Below are 18,494 nucleotides of genomic sequence, written 5' to 3'. Positions count from 1 at the left end.
TTTTTGAGAAATTACTTAACCAACCTACGCTTTGAAGATTTTCCCGCAGGGCAGGGACACCCCGTATACCTATGTGTAAAGTAAGGCGGGGTAAGACTAACTTAGTTTATTTTGATCGGGGCAAGACTAACAGTATGAGGATTCCATACAAGTGATAGTCTTACCCCGGTGATAGTCTTACCCCACCTTACCTCATATGTGTTCAAACAATTTTTTGGGTTATTAATTTATGAAGGCAGCATATTCTATTCCTATTTATTTCTTAGTATCATTTCCTATAAGACCATATACCAGATCATACACCTTGTACCTATCTACATGCAGATACATAATGACACTTTTTAATGAATAGTTTTGTATGTAAAGGCGGACAAGTTTACGAAACTACTCAAAGTATTGTTTTGAAATATGTATCTTTTACTAAGAAAGAGAGATTAGTTGCCATTAAAATAAAGGAAAGGATTAGTCATATACGTAGTTTTTAGTGTAACATACTTTCGTAGATTTGTCATTCGAAACTAAAATTAAAGAAGGTAAATATGTCCGATGCCACTTCAGTATGGTTGCAGTATATTATTGTAGATTAAAATATACATAAATAATAGTTTTAAGTACCAAAATAAGTTAAGAAAACAATTCCCGTGCCGTGTTCTAATTTCCGTCCTAGTAAAATCTAATTTCCATGGACACACTAATTCCCGTGCCCTGACCAAAATTTTAAATTTAAATAACTTTTATAATTTTATGAATATTTTTATCCCATAAGAAAATTAATATTTATTATATTTTTTATCAAATTCTCAGCACATTTTTTTTTTGTGTAATGTTGGTATTTCAAAATTCCATGGAAATTAGACAAAAATGCTCGTTTGGTGAAATTGACCCTTAAGGCGGGTTAAACCGTCCTTATCTGACAAACTGGTTACCACAAGGCAGTTGTCAACTCATAGATAACTGAGTTATTCATACATGAAGGGTAACTGAGCCTTTTCCAAAAAAAAATTACATTTCATTCATGTCTTCAAAATATTGACTTCTTGGGCTCATTTTACTCAGAATCAATTGTACATTGACGCCTCATACATAAAAAAAATGTGCCCAAGATTTCCTTTCCAGATCGCCACATTTTTGTAAAGTTTTTAGGGTTCCGTACCCAAAGGGTAAAACGGGACCCTATTACTAAGACTTCGCTGTCCGTCCGTCCGTCCGTCCGTCCGTCCGTCTGTCACCAGGCTGTATCTCACGAACCGTAATAGCTAGACAGTTGAAATTTTCACAGATGATGTATTTCTGTTGCCGCTATAACAACAAATACTAAAAACAGAATAAAATAAAGATTTAAATTGGGCTCCCATACAACAAACGTGATTTTTGACCAAAGTTAAGCAACGTCGGGAGGGGTCAGTACTTGGATGGGTGACCGTTTTCTTTTTGCTTTTTTTTGTTTTTTTTGCATTATGGTACGGAACCCTTCGTGCGCGAGTCCGACTCGCACTTGCCCGGTTTTTTTATTTGTATGAACGTGGCGCACTGGAAAAATATTTTTTCATACAACATTTTGGGACACATTTTTTCATTTATGAGACGTGAATGCACAAATGATTCCGAGTAAAATAAGCCCAAGAAGTCAATAATTAGAACACATGAATGAAATGTAATTTTTTTTGGAAAACGCTCACCTTCGATTAGTCTATTACCAATACCGCCGTTTAGTCATACTCTTTTCAAAGATGTGTTTTATGTTATTTCAACTCCACAGACCGCCACCGAAGATCGGGTTCGCTGGACGAGGCAGCCGAAGACAGCAGCGACAATGGCGGCAGCACGCCGAAGAAGAAGACCGTCATCGAGGAGCAATGGGAGCGCTCAGGGGCCTTCGAACTCACCTCTGTGGAGCAGGAGACCTACGAGAAGTACTTCTACGGCTCTGAGCACTGGAACTACTTCACCAATGACGAGGACCTCGGCCCCGTCATACTGTCCATTAAGCAGGAGACGCTTAATTCCAGAGATCAGTTCAGGTTAGTGCATGGAATTAACTAAACTTACAGTACCGAACAACAATTTATTTATTTAGAAATTTAAATCAGGCAACAAGGTCCGTATATTGCAAATACCTTACAGACTAACATACTAAATAACATAACAGACTAAACTTAAAACTAAATACTATTTAGTCGACAAAACGGACAAACGTATCTATATATGTACTTTCTGAAGCCTTTCAAGATTTTTACTGACAAGTGATCTAGCTTAAATATCACTGTTTCAGAGATTTTTTTTGCGCAGAGACATTAGAACTACAGATTTTTTAATTCGTAGATGAGAATAATTTTCTATGGGTACATTTACGCAATTTAGTGCAAGATTGTGCAAAGGTCTCTATAAATTAATGCCAAAATTCAGTCACGAGGTTTAAACGTACGGAACTCAAAATAGCTTGTAAAAAAATGTAATACAGTGAGGGTATATTCACGAGCGTGCGTCGAATTTCGGTCTGGCCGAAATATGCGGAACAACGCAATCGATAAGGTATTTCAGCATTTTGTTGCCGGTCTGCCGTTTATATCATGCCTAGTTCTCGAAACCGCTCAATTTCCCCATTATATTACCTTAATTAAACTGGTTTCATTTGGCTTAATGAAGCAAACTTTGTTCGAGTTCTACACATTCCATGTTGTTAGTCTACATTGAAAATTTAATCGGCATCCGAAATTTATTCAAGCGTTTCAGAACTGTCTGCATACTGAATAACCAAAAATTTAAAAACCTTACGTAGCTACGTATTTAGTTTCCAGCATAAATTTATTAATTGAGTTGAACAATGAAACAAGAACATGATGTTTCGATTATGCATTAGTTATCCATTGATTTTAGTTTTATTTAATCGAGTAATACAAATGAAGTAATATCATCGGACGAGGTTCCAAAATGTTAATATGTCACATACCTCTTCGTAACAATCTTCATCTTACATTCGTCATCTCAGTCTCCTTTTACAATTGCTTAAGTATTAAAAACCAACGAATAATTCCTACTCATAATGTAAGTATAAATAGATATCTTATCGTGGCCTGATCAGTAGCCTCCGCAGTTTTCGGTATCAGATGTAATTTGTAACAGCCAACGATGTTGAAATTCACGCTCTTGGGACCAATTTTGACGCAGTCTGCAAATTCAATAGGTATCCTTATCAAGTACGCTTGGATGATAATTGAAAATACGTTGATTAAAGAAAGCAATATAACTAGAAGACTCATTTGAGTCTGGGTGACAAAGATAATTATGTATTGTGATAAATACATATATTTCTAACACTCAAAAGAAAGGCAGATCGTAAATAGTTCTTATGGCACTTAAAGACGTTGAAATCATTAGAGACAAAACAAGAATAAAGGTTCTAAGAAGAATCTACGTAGTTTAACAATAAATGGTCGAACAACAATTTACTTTTAATTCTTTTTGTACATTATATTCAGGTAAGTACCTACTCGTACCTTTAGCAAGAATAAATTGAAATAGCTAGTCTTAAATCAATAAACATCGAATTAATTCTTACTGCTAAACAAAAATTAACTTTGCAAACAAAATCCTTATCTGGCAGCTTGCAATACGCGTTGATAATTGCAAGGCGTCATAAAGGGGGGGTGTTTGTAAAATGTTTGCAGGCACATAATGAACTGTCGACCCCAGCTGGTTTACCTTGGCGACCCTGTCGTTAACCGAATTCAATTAGCATAACGCCACAGAGCATTTGAGCCCCCAGTAGGATTACACCGTTGCCATTACTAGACGCGAAATGTAATTTTTACAATTGTGATAAACTGCCCGATTCGAACTTCAAACAAAAACGTCACTCTTGACACTGACATATCGTTTCTAGATCTATTAATTGACGTAGGTATCTTAAAGCTTAAAGTTCAAATCAGGCCGATTGGGAATTTTCAAAGCGTGTCAATGTTAGAAGATGAAATCTTTTGAATAAAACACTCACTTTAAGCTACGAGTACGTGCTACAAGCGTAGCCAATAACACGGTTCCCGTTTGTAGCGGAAAGCGGCTACGAACAGAGAAGCCGCCTAGCGGGTCGCTGGCAGGGGGGACCCGACTTTTATTAGCCCGACCTTAACACCTACACCAAAAACACCTTGGACAACTCAGGCTACCCCTCATTATGCAAATATTTTTTGCACACTATGGGCCCGATTCGGATTTTGAAATAGACATCTATTAGATATCTTTTAGACATCACCAAGATACGATAACGATATGTTTAAGATCTAACCTGTCAAATTTGACATTTGCGCGATTCTGGAGATACTCTTGAACGATTTCCACAGGATATGACTTAGAGATCCAATTCACATCTAATAATAGATATCTTACTCTATCTAACGTAAAAGTGACATTGGTTGCCCGAATTGCGCTGCAAAAGAGAACTAGTTGATATCTAAACTATAACGTATCTAGAATGGATCTTGTACGTGTCGTCTCTTGTGAATATCTGGAAGTTCGAATAAGGCAGTAGCTCGTAACAGACTCTTCATTTATCAATAACTAATAAGAAAGTTGCGTTTTATCCACAAGATTGGCAAAGTGATTTGATACAAATTGTGAGTTGTTATGTCATGATCGAATTGACTATTATTTAAGTGATGGTTTTAAACTCGGAGTAATTAACAAGGGAGACGCCATGTCTAAAATTTTCGGTACAAAATAGTCTGCCGTTTTTTGCGGGGGAGGGGCACATCAAATGTATAGGTACGTCATGTCAGATAAACGTCAGTCCATACATATGGTTGACCATTGGCCGCCTATTTTCGACAGAGGGGAATGCCTGTTAATGGCGGCTCCATTGTTAATTACTCCGAGGTTTTAAATGATAATCAAATTCAAATTAACGTTATTCATTGATTAATAGTTAATATGTAACGTTAATTTGAATTGTAATATTTTACAATTATATTCAATCAATATTTTCGTTGAATAAGTTTTGGAAAATGGTTGTGTTTCAAAGTTTCCTTTTTTTGTCAATTTCGCTTGTCGAACAATATTCTTGAGTATAAATATTCGATTTTATGGATATTTGGTACGACAGACGAGTATATTAAGACCTAATGCTTCTTGGAGAAATGTTATCATTAACATTAACTGTATCGACTAGTAGAATTAAATAGCGAGAGTTTATATTTTGGAATTTTTAGCCGATTCGATTCCCGGCCACCTAGCGGTTATAAGTATCTGTCCTAATCGTAACAGACGCGTTTTGTTAGAGAATGAATCTTCTGTACCTAGTACTATTATTTATTCTGTGCCTAGAGAAAAAACCAAAACCGACCAAAAGATGCGGGTGACGTTCAAAGAACATGTTTAGTAAGCGCTTTGAATGAAAATGATTTGAAATGTAGCACCGGGATAAAATCTCTCAAATCTGCATCGTAAGAGGTTTATATTCTCACATCTACCCTTTGCATGACGAAGGAAAAGTTTTTAGCTTTGATCCTTTTATAAAGTAGACAGTTTTGGGATCGACTTCTCGCTCAGCGCAACGCGATGGAAAGAGCTTTTGTTCCACTACAAGTCAGCACACAATCATTTGACGCTAGTACCTAAACATATAAATAAATCATGTGTTGTCAGTCAAAAGGTTCTATTAATGCTTTACGTTTGGTTTAAGACACTCGCAAGTAAGCGAGCCAAGCGTCATCAGCCCGACATCTGTTCGCCACGGGCACACTACACCTGCCAGTTTTGCGGTCGTGGTTGCCGCTCCCGTATTGGCTTATGCAGCCATGAAAAACGCTGTCACCCTGCCTGACACTGTTTGTATAGTCTGCAATAGACTGAAAGGCCTATGATGATGATGGTGATGATATTTGATTATATTGGCATTTTTGTGATCAGAGCTGATTTTGAACACATTGAACCACAGATCACTTCAACTACTACCTAGATAGAGCATATTAGACAACTCGTGGTTAACCACACAGGTCCCGTGTCAATTATGAAGCGAGGCGCACCCGCTCAATTTAAGTTGCGTCCGTATTTACGACCTTACGAACTATTAAACAACGCTTAGCAATGTGATATCTGTTTAGTCTTTGTTTTAAGCAAAGGAGTTACTTAGTATAGCAGGTAAACTAGCGTGCCCCGTCGAGTAAACGTCGGCAACTGCGCTCGGGCCGCAACTTCTCTCAAATGTTTGCTCTCCGCGTAATTATGTGCTCACTTGTCAAACTTCGTTGGGCGCGTCGGGCCCGGTGTAATCTAGTGCGAAAACAATGTTACGTAACACTATCTCGGTATTTAAATCCAGATATTCTTTGAGCAGATAAAACATTGTTAGGAAAGGTAAGTAGTATTGATTTAAAGGAAAGAAACTAAACAACCAATTACAAAACCGGATAAACATCGTCTATAGCGCTTTTTTTTCTGTCCGTGATGAAAATCGCGGGTTAGCATCAAATAATACTTACCATTTTTTTTTTACATAAAGAAGCCACACTTTCACACCGGGTTCCATATGAATTCACTGATTAATTGGTTTTTAGAGTACACTTAAAAATACCTAAAGGCTCAAATTACTACTCCCGTGCCCTGTCCGGAATCTACTTTTGAGCATAATGAAAAATCCTACGAAAAATTCTACATTAGTATCACTAATTTAGTGTCAAATACTTAAACTAGATGATATTTACTATCACTGAGCACAAACACTATTAACTTCATTGTGGTAAATAACTCGTGATCGAAGTTTAAATTTTGTCCGAGCGCGCGAGTAAAATTTCGTCGGCAAAACTCAAAGGGCTCTCACAGCCGACGTCTGTATCTGAACCGCCTCGTGTCCCGCCTCACCTGTACTGGCAGTATTCGGCTGATTCTCAAAGCAAGCGGATGTACGTCAAGCCGCGGCGTGTTCGAGCAAATCGCATAAGTATTTCGGAATCCGGGTGGGCGACAATTTTTTTCTAATTTCGATGCCCCTTATAAATTTTATTTCCCACATAGCTTTTCAAAAACAATTGTCATATTTAGGAGCCCTTTATGTATCTTTATGTAAGTGATAACATAACAGTTTGGTTAAACACGATTTAAATTTTTTGCGAATTTTTTTATTACGAATTCTAATTTCCGTGCCCTAATTCCCATAGAATATTTACCTAAAACAGCTGATTAAGTGGCACGGGAATTAGAAAGTATTACATTTATTGTCAACAAATTTTTAATTGGAGGCACTGTAAGTTAATTGGCAATATTTACGTCATATTATTATTACATATATATATGTAACATAATAATAATAATATTATATATTCGCTAGAGCTATATGCTCCAGGGGTGGAAGTGAAAGATGCATAAGACGCGAGTTGGCACAGTGGCTGGTAACAGCCACTGGGTAGAAAGCGGCGCACACCTCTCGACACCCCTGAGCCGCTCACACCGATGTTGCCCCTGGTCGTCTTCACGACGGCAGTTTCAGGGGCCCATCTAGTCAGCGGCAAGTCACCACCTGCCTCGATAACGTGTGTTAGCATTGTTATGGCAGGTGTCCGAACTCTTTACAATAGCCCAGTCTCATAGTCCACCCAAACTTCAATCCATAGACCGGTATACTATTCACTTTTGCTACAATAGTCCCAATGCCTGCTGAGACCGGTTCATGGGTGTCTATTGTTGCACCTGTGAACGGGTTCCAGCAGGCGTTCTACATGACATTAAAGCTCTCCAAGGGGCCTCTACGTGTTGGATCTGTGTCCCCACGCAAGCCTATCAAAAAACCGGGATTATAGGCCCGTGATATCGAAGGAGATACAAATAATAATATTATTATTACATGTATATATATATATATTAATTTGCTATTTGTTGGCGTTGAATATATATTATATGTAATAATAATATGACGTATGCACAAAAATCTATGAACGGTTTTTTAGTATAAGTACTATAGTACATACTTACAGGGTGGACCCGAATAACCCGGGCAATTTTAATACGTAAGGTAAGGTGGGGTAAGACGACACTGGGGTAAGACTATCACTTGTATGGAATCCTCGTACTGTTAGTCTTGCGCCACCTTACCTTATTCATTTTTCATATTATAATATTAAAATATTATATAAACAAAACTATTTTTGGAATTATTACATATTATAATACCCGTACCTAAGGTTACATGAAACAAAATGAATCAAATTTACAATGATTTTATTTTGTAAATTTGACAGCTGACAGCGTAAGCCGGATAAAGTTTAAATATCTGGGAGACCGTGCTTTGCTCGGAAAACATATACCTACCTAAAAACTCAAAAATGCGCGTTTTCCCAGAGACACCTAGCTAGATCGATTTTTCATCCCAGAAAACGCCCATATATCATCAAATTTCATCGAAATCGTTAGAGCCGTTTCCGAGATCCCCGAAATATATACAAGAATTGCTCGTTTAATAGATTAGTTGTTATAAATTAGCTTTTCTAATAGGTACAAGAAAAAATAAATATATCCTATTCTTACTATATTATAAATGCGAAAGTATCTCTGTCTGTCTGTCTGTTATTTCGTCACGCTTAAGCCGCTGAAACAATATCATCTTGATAATACATATTTGGCATGGAGATAGTTTGAGGCCTGAAGAAGTACAAAGGATCTGGGGGCACGGCAGTGCCGCCGCCAAGTCGAGTAAAACAAAGTGGCACGGCCGTACCATCAAATCTCAATAACATTCTTTCTAAATAACATTTAATTTGAGCATGTAGTCTAAGAATTAATACACTTTAAAATCCCTTAGTTTTGTCACTGGCACAATCACTCTCAATCAATATTATTTTAAGGTACTTCTAGCATACCCACAAGTTATACAGAGTTCCAAATTTGAAACGTAATTAGGTTTTAGCTTTTTAAGCCAATAAAAATCTAATAATACTGCAATATTAGTCACGTTCTAAAGATAACTGCATAATTAAGTTTGTAATCCTATAGAAATATATGCGATAACAACGTTACCTTTTAGTTCTTACAATTAGTAGGAAAAATAAAGGTCCACTACGATGGACGATGTGAGTATGAATAAAGATGTATTATGATATGTATATACATAGTATCAGTATGGTATGGGTATGTTTACAAAAGATGCAAATCTCGCAACGTAGTTCTTCTACTCTATTACAAAAAAAGTTTTGGGATACGATACGACGGTTATTTTAGTCAGTGCCAGGGGGTATTTTGTAAGCAAGTTTTTTTTAGGAAGATTATGATATTTTTGAGAAATTACTTAACCAACCTACACTTTGAAGATTTTCCCGCAGGGCAGGGACACCCCGTATACCTATCTGTAAAGTAAGGCGGGGTAAGACTAACTTAGTTTATTTTGATCGGGGCAAGACTAACAGTATGAGGATTCCATACAAGTGATAGTCTTACCCCGGTGATAGTCTTACCCCACCTTACCTCATATGTGTTCAAACAATTTTTTGGGTTATTAATTTATGAAGGCAGCATATTCGATTTCTTCAGATTAACTTACACAATAACTTCTTCTCACTGTGCCCCTATTTATTTCTTAGTATCATTTCCTATAAGACCATATACCAGATCATACACCTTGTACCTATCTACAAGCAGATACATAATGACACTTTTTAATGAATAGTTTTGTATGTAAAGGCGGACAAGTTTACGAAACTACTCAAAGTATTGTTTTGAAATATGTACATTTTACTAAGAACTCTAGAGATTAGTTGCCATTAAAATAAAGGAAAGGATTAGTCATATACGTAGTTTTTAGTGTAACATACTTTCGTAGATTTGTCGTTCGAAACTAAAATTAAAGAAGGTAAATATGTCCGATGCCACTTCAGTATGGTTGCAGTATATTATTGTAGATTAAAATATACATAAATAATAGTTTTAAGTGCCAAAATAAGTTAAGAAAACAATTCCCGTGCCGTGTTCTAATTTCCGTCCTAGTAAAATCTAATTTCCATGGACATACTAATTCCCGTGCCCTGACCAAAATTTTAAATTTAAATAACTTTTATAGTTTTATGAATATTTTTATCCCATAAGAAAATTAATATTTATCATATTTTTTATCAAATTCTCAGCATATTTTTTTTTGTGTAATGTTGGTATTTCAAAATTCCATGGAAATTAGACAAAAATGCTCGTTTGGTGAAATTGACCCCTATATAAAATATGGAATAAGAACACATTTAATACTAAAAACCAACGATTGAAATTGGAATAAGTACTATAATATATAACTACAAATGTAGTTTTTTTTTTGTAACATAAAACTTTCGTAAACAAATTTCTTCCATGCAAACAGGCACGAGTACGTTATCCTACGACTACTGAAGACAACCTTCTTGCATTCCATTTTGTGCTTTCGCAGCTAAGTAATATATTTGCTTATTTTGTAGATAACCAAAGTCTTGTATTGGCAAGATATTTAGAGCAAAGGAAGAAAGTATTTTGTGCATGCGTAGCCAGAATCTCGCGTCGTATTTCTTAAATATTCCGTCCTCCAATCTGAAAGCAGGAACTTTATACTGAAAGTTTGGTTATAAGTTAGTCGTTTTGCTTATTATCATACAGAATAAGAATGCTTTTGCGACGTACGGGTTGCTCGCGAAGTCATAACAAAGAGTGGGACTGATAAAACCGATAAAAATACTGGTAGAATGAGCTTGAATCGCATGTTACTACACTATCGGTAATTTAATATAGTTATATGGATGGACGTATGTACGTGTAGGTATTTTGTCGTCTCATATTAAAGCTAAACTGTAAATTGACATTTGATATTCATCAATAGTTATAGGATGTTTTTTAGATGACCGTACCCGAAGAGTGACAAACATAATAGATTAAGAGTTTTGTTTGTAAACTTCCTTAATCTTCTTCCTGGCGTTATCCCGGCATTTTTGCCACGGCTCATGGGAGCCTGGGGTCCGCTTGACAACTAATCCCAAGATTTGACGTAGGCACTAGTTTTTACGAAAGCGACTGCCATCTGACCTTCCAACCCAGAGGGGAAACTAGGTCTTATTGGGATTAGTCCGGTTTCCTCACGATGTTTTCCTTCACCGAGAAGCGACTGGCAAATATCCAATGATAATTACATTAGTACCTACCAACCATCTATTGAACAACAGTAACCACCATAACATAATAACCGTTCATATTATTATCTAAAGCTGTGTAATCTTCTTCGAATAGGTATGGTATGACTATTTCCCTCCGTCGTATAGGTAGGCCTGCTGCATAATAAAAATAAATTTTGACAAGCATTTACGTGTTTTCTATTAATGTGCCTTATAAATGAAACGCTATTTGTAATTTAAACGTATATTTTCCACACATTACATAAAATGGATAAATTATTAGATATCACATCCGTACGTGCGCTATTAGAACGACAATAGGGTGCTATTATGTCAAGGCTTTTCGCTTTTCAACAATTCAGTACGCGTATGCCATTTAACTTAAGGATATATCTATTCATATTGAACACGCACTCTAACACCTAGACAATAGAGACGTGTTCAGATATTTGTGAGCACGTTGGCCGCTCCGACATTTTTGACATTTCTGATAGCGTCTCTACAAGAGGTAGGAAAAGTTTACTAAGTATTTTACAGTTCAGTATCCATATTTTCACGAACTGAGAACTGAACCGACGAGCGTAGAGGTAATTTATTTTTAACAATGAAATAAATCTGAGTCCACGTGGACGATGCTACTAACACAGTTGATAATTATACGAAATAAGCATTGCGATTCTGATATAGGCACTAAAGATATAGGTACTGGTCTGATATAGGTACTGAAGGAATTGACTGCAGAACGTGTAGAGAAAACAAAAAAAATAGCAGTTTTCCGCACACGTTCCTGATACGATCAAGGTCTCTGTGCTTAAATTGACAAAATATAAGGATTAGATATTTAAAATTTGAATTGACCTCCTGTATGACGAGGAGGCACTTGCTTAGTTAGAGCATATGCTTTGTAATAGTGTTCTAGGAGGTCAAATGTTTTCTTCAAGAATATTCAGGAGGTTCAATTACTAGACCAAAAATAGATATAATCTCCTGCATATTATATCTGCCTCCTACAACTATATGTAAGTAATTCCAGAAGAGGGGTGTAATGAACGAATGAAATGAATTCATTCCATTGTAAATACGATGGCAATGTGACTCAAATGAAGATATATTATTGTAATTAGACGGCAACTTATACATCACATAGCGTTCTACAGAATCAAGAAAAGCCGCAAAAATGTCTCCTTTTCACAAAGGGATTGTCCCGTAGATGCCAGGAAAGCTTACCGTGAATACTGGTATTTTCATTATCCTCTGTCGTAGGAAAACTGAAACGTCAGACAACGAGAGAATTTAATTAAAAACCTTTGTTTTTTCACGATCTACTTTGCTTGCTCAGACGGCGCCGTGATAAGTAAGTCAGTCGGCTTAATTTGACTTGAATTTTCATGATAATTATTATAGGAGTTCAATCTTTATTTTTGAACCTACTAATATGAATTTAGTGCTGTTATCTCACCGTTTTTCCTTAATTAGAAGTTATGGAAATAATCTAGTCTACGTCATTATTTGATGACAACACCATTAGTATTAAGTTTTATAAAAAATGAATCATTATATACTTACCAGTTACCTACTTATATACTTACCAGTAACTGTGATTGAGTAGATATATGAATGGGACAACAAGAGCTCTAAAAATAGTACCTAAGTAGTAACTAAATGTGGCGAATTTTCAATCACAAATTCTACTCCCCACTTCCCTTTTTCTTCCCACTTTCTTAGGTTTCTCTCCACTTTCTCTCAAAAGATAAATTAGCTAGAGATTACGTTTCAAGAATAGACTGCAATCTGTCTTCCTTCATGATGCCGCGGCACATGTGACAACATTATAAAACTATCAGCGTTGTAAAGGGTAGACTATTATACTTACTTTACTATTTGGGGTAGAGGAAGTGTTTAACGAGTACTTTCGGCGTCTTAGATAGGCACATTTTCATTCTTCATGGAAGAAGGCGCAAAATGTAAAAAATATATCAGTATCTAATAGGTATCGACTGTACCAGTTTTCCCTTTTAATGTGTATTCATGTAACGTGAGCCGCCCCTTACTCGCAGCCAAAATACATACTTTATTTTGACAGGGTGGTACAGTATAAATAAGATAATGAAATAATGATGAACTAGATACCTACCTACTACTTTTTATGTAAACTAAAATCGTCGTGCATTCAAATTCTGTACAATAGGTAAATGTCAAACATAATCGGTTTAATTTGATTTGAATTTTTATGATAAATAATTATAGGAACTCAATCTTTGTTTTTGTAAGATATGACATCTAGCAGGAAAGCAAAGTTATTCCGTAGTTGGCACAATTTTTAGTTTGAGTAGGAGTAGATTTTATAACTATTGAAGACTGTACTGATTTTCTCTATTGTTTTTTTTTACTGATCATTAACATGATACCGAGTAGGAATTTAGTAGATGACTGCGTAAAGAACTAAGATAGCAGGTTAAAGCTGGTCTTAATTTTTTTGTTACTCTGATCAGGCGTGACTCATTTCGCGATTTCGTCGCTTTGCTACAGGTAGCTAAAAGTACATCCGTTCCACACCAATTTTGGTGGTTAGCCATAAGCCGCGCGTGGCGCTGTCGCCACCTAACGGCCATATCTGTCCTGACCGTAACAGACGCGGTGTTAGAGAGTGAGTCTTCTGTACCTAGTACTATTATTTATTCTGTGCTCTGATCAGAACTTGAATTCTTTGCCCCCAGAATCCTGGTCCGAGCGATCAGCTACACGGTGCACGGGCTGATCCCGGCGTCGTGCGTGTTCGCCGACCGCTACAATCGCGAGGAAGTGGTGCGGTCGCTGGGCAAGGAGGTGAACATCAACCCGCCGCTCATGCTCGGCCAACTGCCCGACACGCCCGAGGAACTGCTTAAGCTGGATCAGGTATGTATGGTCACCACATGGGATTGTTATACCATTTAGGGTTCTTGCTAAATTAGAAAGTCTATAGCATGAGTTGTGCCATTTAGAGTCCTAACCAATTTAGTTAGGACTAAATGCCGCAAAAATCCCGGAGCGTCATCACGCTATGTGAATGGTATGTTCGATGATACAGTCACGTGGTCGTGGACAGAGAGGTGAACAGAATCGTGCTTACAAAGTGAAACAACAAGCTTCATTGTTGTTGGATGAAATGGATGACCGACAGGTCAATTCGAACGTACACTGATATCAGAGTCATATGTGAAAGATGTTATTTAGTCATCGTGCGTCTTTAACAATGGCAATAGTTACTCGATGTAAGCAATTAATAATTTGGATTAATAATCCAAAGAGTTGAGAAGATCATAAAAAAATTGGTAGTCGGTTAATATAAAATGGGCATTTGATATCTAATTGATCAGACTGAAGCTAACTGATCACTGAAAAGTTTGAGAGTCTGACTATAACTCGCCATTTCTAGCCAAGACATCATTGACAGTGTAAAACAAAAAAAAATTCAGGTCGCTGCGATTCGTCTACATGGTATTGAAATACCTATTAACTATCATGAAACCTGGATTGAGATAATATCTCTAAAATTACAAGATAGAATTTTCTAGCATCTGTCGGTGATTTTCCTTTGAGAGGAAGTCTATTATCTCGATTCCCTATTAAATACTAATTACTTCTATGATCTCTACATAATTAATGTACCACACAGTTTGATATCTTATCAGATAGTAAACACAAGTTTAAGCGAATTTATAAGAGCTATCGCGAGCCCTTGCGAGATTAAACTGTCAAAATTCTCTCATAAACTCCACGCCAGCTTACCTGAATTAACTGCATTGAATGAATTGAATACTATTATAATTCCAGCAAAATAATTGAGAATATTATTCTAGTATGTACCTAATACTATTTAATGGGTTCCATAAAAATAACTAATTTTACTTATTTTCATCTTACAAGGGAATTTATTTTTCACGCCACTGTTCGGAAATGTGGCAATAGATGGTCTAAAACCAAGCTGGAAAGTAGGCAATAGCTGTAGCACCTGAACCACCACTACTACAATGTTTCATTGTTATCATCATCTGTCATTAGTGACAGTTCGCTACAGCAATGAGTATAATTTAAAACATAAAAAACAATAAAAGGTCTTTTTTTGCGCAACTTTTTCCTTCAAAAATAAAATTAGGTTATTTATAGAACCAATTTCTTGTTTAAAAAAAAGAAATGTCATAACCATTCACTTAATTTTTTTTTAACAATTATCCATTCAGTTTACGCTTAAGGCGTTTTTTACTTTTGTAGCTGTTTGTGGTTTTTTTTAGCAAAAACGCTTCTAATTTTAGAGTCGGTTTGAAGCAAATAACAGAAAAACGCCTCTTAAAAGTGGTAAAAAAAGTAAAAAAGGCGGGATCTGAAAATACTTACTGAATTGGATAGTGTAAATTGTGTTTGACTAAAAAATATAAGAAACGCGTATCTACGCTCGCTATAAAAATGAGTTCTTCTAGTGAAGAAAATGATATCCTTACGCTGACGCCTACTGAAATTCAAGAGACAGTACAGGCAGTGGCTAGTAATTTGCTACCAGAGAAATCGCGGGCTAGTACTTATAGTTATGCAAATGTTTTCTTATTTCCTCGCAGTAGTCGTGAAAAGCACTATGTAATGCCTCGGCCAGAAACGCTAAAGATGGACTCATATTATTCGAGGGCCTCCACTGACGTGTCGGCCCTCGAACTCACTCGTCCATCTTTTAGCGGTTTTCCGTCCTCTCCTACAATGTACTATAATTGTAGACTACCACGAGGAGTGGCTGTTCCCGTACAAGAATACTTGCCACGCTGGGAGGGAAGCGCGCAAATTTGCTGTATCCCTAAACCTTACCCAGCTGGTAAATGTTGCGACGCGGATACCGGATGTTACTGACCATACACCCAATTGCCTTGACCTTCTGCTGACAACTGATCCAGACAGGCACTCGGTTTCGGTCTCAGCTCCGCTAGGATCGTCCGATCACTGTCTGGTGAAATCCGTGTCGATCCACTCTCCTCCTGATCTCTGCCCTAGGGGCACGAGGAGAGTATGGCGATACGAGTCAGCGGACTGGGATGAGATGCGGCATTTCTTTGCGTCTTTCCCCTGGCAGCAGGTCTGTTTTTCTTCGGGTGACCCCTCGTGTTCTGCTGAGGCTGTTGCGGATGTGATTCGGCAGGGAATGGAATATTTCATTCCGTTCTCCGACCTATCGCTCGATCACAAGACCCGAGCATGGTACAATTCGGACTGTGCTCGAGCCGAGGCTCTTAAGCAGTCTGCATACCAGGCTTGGGTACTAGCCCGCGATACCAAAGCTGGAGCACAGAGGGTTCGCGCGAAGAAAAAAGCCTTTAACTCAGCTGCCAAGTCCTGCAAACGGGTGCTTCGAAAGGCTCGATTCGACCACGTCAGTCGAATAGGGGCCAAACTCGCCTCCTACCCTCCTGGTAGCAAGCGGTTCTGGTCCCTGTCGAAAGCGGTCGAATCCAACTTCTGCCGACCCACATTGCCACCTCTGCAGAAACCTGATGGGACACTGGCCCACTCCGCGACAGAGAAAGCTAACTTGTTTGCTTCTCTGTTTGCGAGCAATTCACGTCTAGATGCAGGCTCAAAACTTCCACCTACGCTACCTCATTGCAGTTCCTCTATGCAGAGAATTGCTATACATCAAAAAGAGGTACGCCGAGCTCTGCTGAATCTTGACGTGAATAAGGCCAATGGACCAGACGGTATACCTGCACGTGTACTAAAGCAGTGTGCGCCTGAGTTGTCTCCTGTACTGACACGCCTGTACCGCCTCTCTCTCCAAACAAGAACGGTGCCGAAATCCTGGAAGCTTGCAAACGTGCAGCCAGTACCCAAGAAGGGTAGTCGTGCTGATCCCTGCAATTACCGACCAATCGCCATTACCTCCATGCTCTGTAAAGTCATGGAAAGGGTACTTAACGGCAAACTGCTGGCATACCTCGAAGCAAATGATCTGCTCAGTGACCGTCAATATGGCTTTCGCATAGGTCGGTCTACTGGGGATCTTTTAGCGTATGTCACGCACTACTGCGGCGAGGCCATCGAGAGGAACGGTGAAGCGCTTGCTGTTTCACTGGACATCTCGAAGGCCTTTGACAGGGTTTGGCACGCAAGTCTCCTTAGCAAGCTTCCTGCTTACGGCATCCCTGCTGATTTTTGTAGCTGGCTATCTGATTTCTTGAGTGAACGGTCGATCAGAGTAGTTATTGATGGCTGCTCTTCGGACCTCATGGCCATTGACGCCGGTGTTCCTCAGGGGTCTGTTCTCTCCGCAACCCTTTTCCTGCTCCACATTAACGACATGCTGCAACCCAGCATTGTAGGTTATGCAGATGACAGTACGGTTGTTGAGAGATATTTGGCTAGTGCAGGGGACAGCAGGGAGGATATACGTTCACAGAGAGAGGCCATGGTTGAGCGAATGAACTTGACCCTTAGTCTCGTTTCCCAGTGGGGTGATGACAATCTGGTCACGTTCAATGCCTCCAAAACGCAGGCGTGTCTATTTTCCGCTAAACGGAGTCCATTCGACCTGACTCCTTCTTTCCGGGGTGCATCTGTACCTATTGCCGACAGCCTGGAACTCCTCGGCATGGAGCTGAGTTCAGTCCTCGGCTTCGGCAGCTTCATTGAGTCTAAAGCACAAACTGCGGCCAGAAAGCTGGGCGTCCTAAATAAGGTGAAGCGATACTTCACACCTGGACAGCTTCTAACACTTTACAAAGCTCAAGTCCGGTCGTGTATGGAGTATTGCAGCCACCTGTGGGATGGCTCAGCTAAATACCAACTCGCCGCTTTGGACTCAGTGGAGCGCAGAGCCAGGAGGATGATTGGCGACAAGAAGCTAACGGCTAAGCTTCAGACTTTGGCCCATCGGCGGAAAGTCGCCAGCCTGTCGGTATTCTACAGGTTGCACTTCGGGGAGTGTGCCCAAGAGCTACACGAGCTCATTCCACCGTCCCCATTCTACCATCGGACTTTTAGACGCACGGCCGGTTTCCATCCTTACTTGGTAGATATTCCGCCAATTCGCACTAAGCGCTTTGCTTCTACTTTCCTTATGCGCACTGCCAAGGAATGGAATTCCTTGCCGGCGTCTATATTTCCGTGCTCTTATAACCCGGCAACCTTCAAATCAAGAGTGAACAGGCACCTTCTGGGCGAGCTCGCTCCATCGTAGGCCACGTCTACGCCTCGGCTAGTCTGTGGCCATGAGTAAACCCATGCATAATAAAAAAAAAAAAAAAAACTATGTTTAATGTTTCCGTCTGGGCGATTGTACTAGTGCGCTCGCTCGAAATGAGTAGCTCCTGACATTTAAACAATATCGTTCCCTGTTGAATTATTCCAGTAGGCAACACGCCAAATGCT

The 18,494-nt window shown here is 38.6% G+C and overlaps 1 protein-coding gene across 1 annotated transcript in view; it reads left to right on the top strand.

Moving 5' to 3' along the window:
- LOC134671330 (uncharacterized) overlaps nt 1–18,494 on the top strand; it is a 123,626-nt gene that overhangs the window by 77,650 nt on the left and 27,482 nt on the right. Inside the window, exons 6-7 of the mRNA XM_063529158.1 lie at nt 1,760–2,021; nt 13,823–14,003. Of these exons, the coding sequence (XP_063385228.1) occupies nt 1,760–2,021; nt 13,823–14,003 (443 nt within the window). The remainder of the gene's footprint in view (nt 1–1,759; nt 2,022–13,822; nt 14,004–18,494) is intronic.

Source organism: Cydia fagiglandana, chromosome 15 (assembly GCF_963556715.1).
Source record: "Cydia fagiglandana chromosome 15, ilCydFagi1.1, whole genome shotgun sequence".
NCBI classification, from domain to species: domain Eukaryota; kingdom Metazoa; phylum Arthropoda; class Insecta; order Lepidoptera; family Tortricidae; genus Cydia; species Cydia fagiglandana.
Note: the sequence above shows the minus strand (reverse complement) of the source record. Positions and strands in the feature narration are given on the sequence as shown.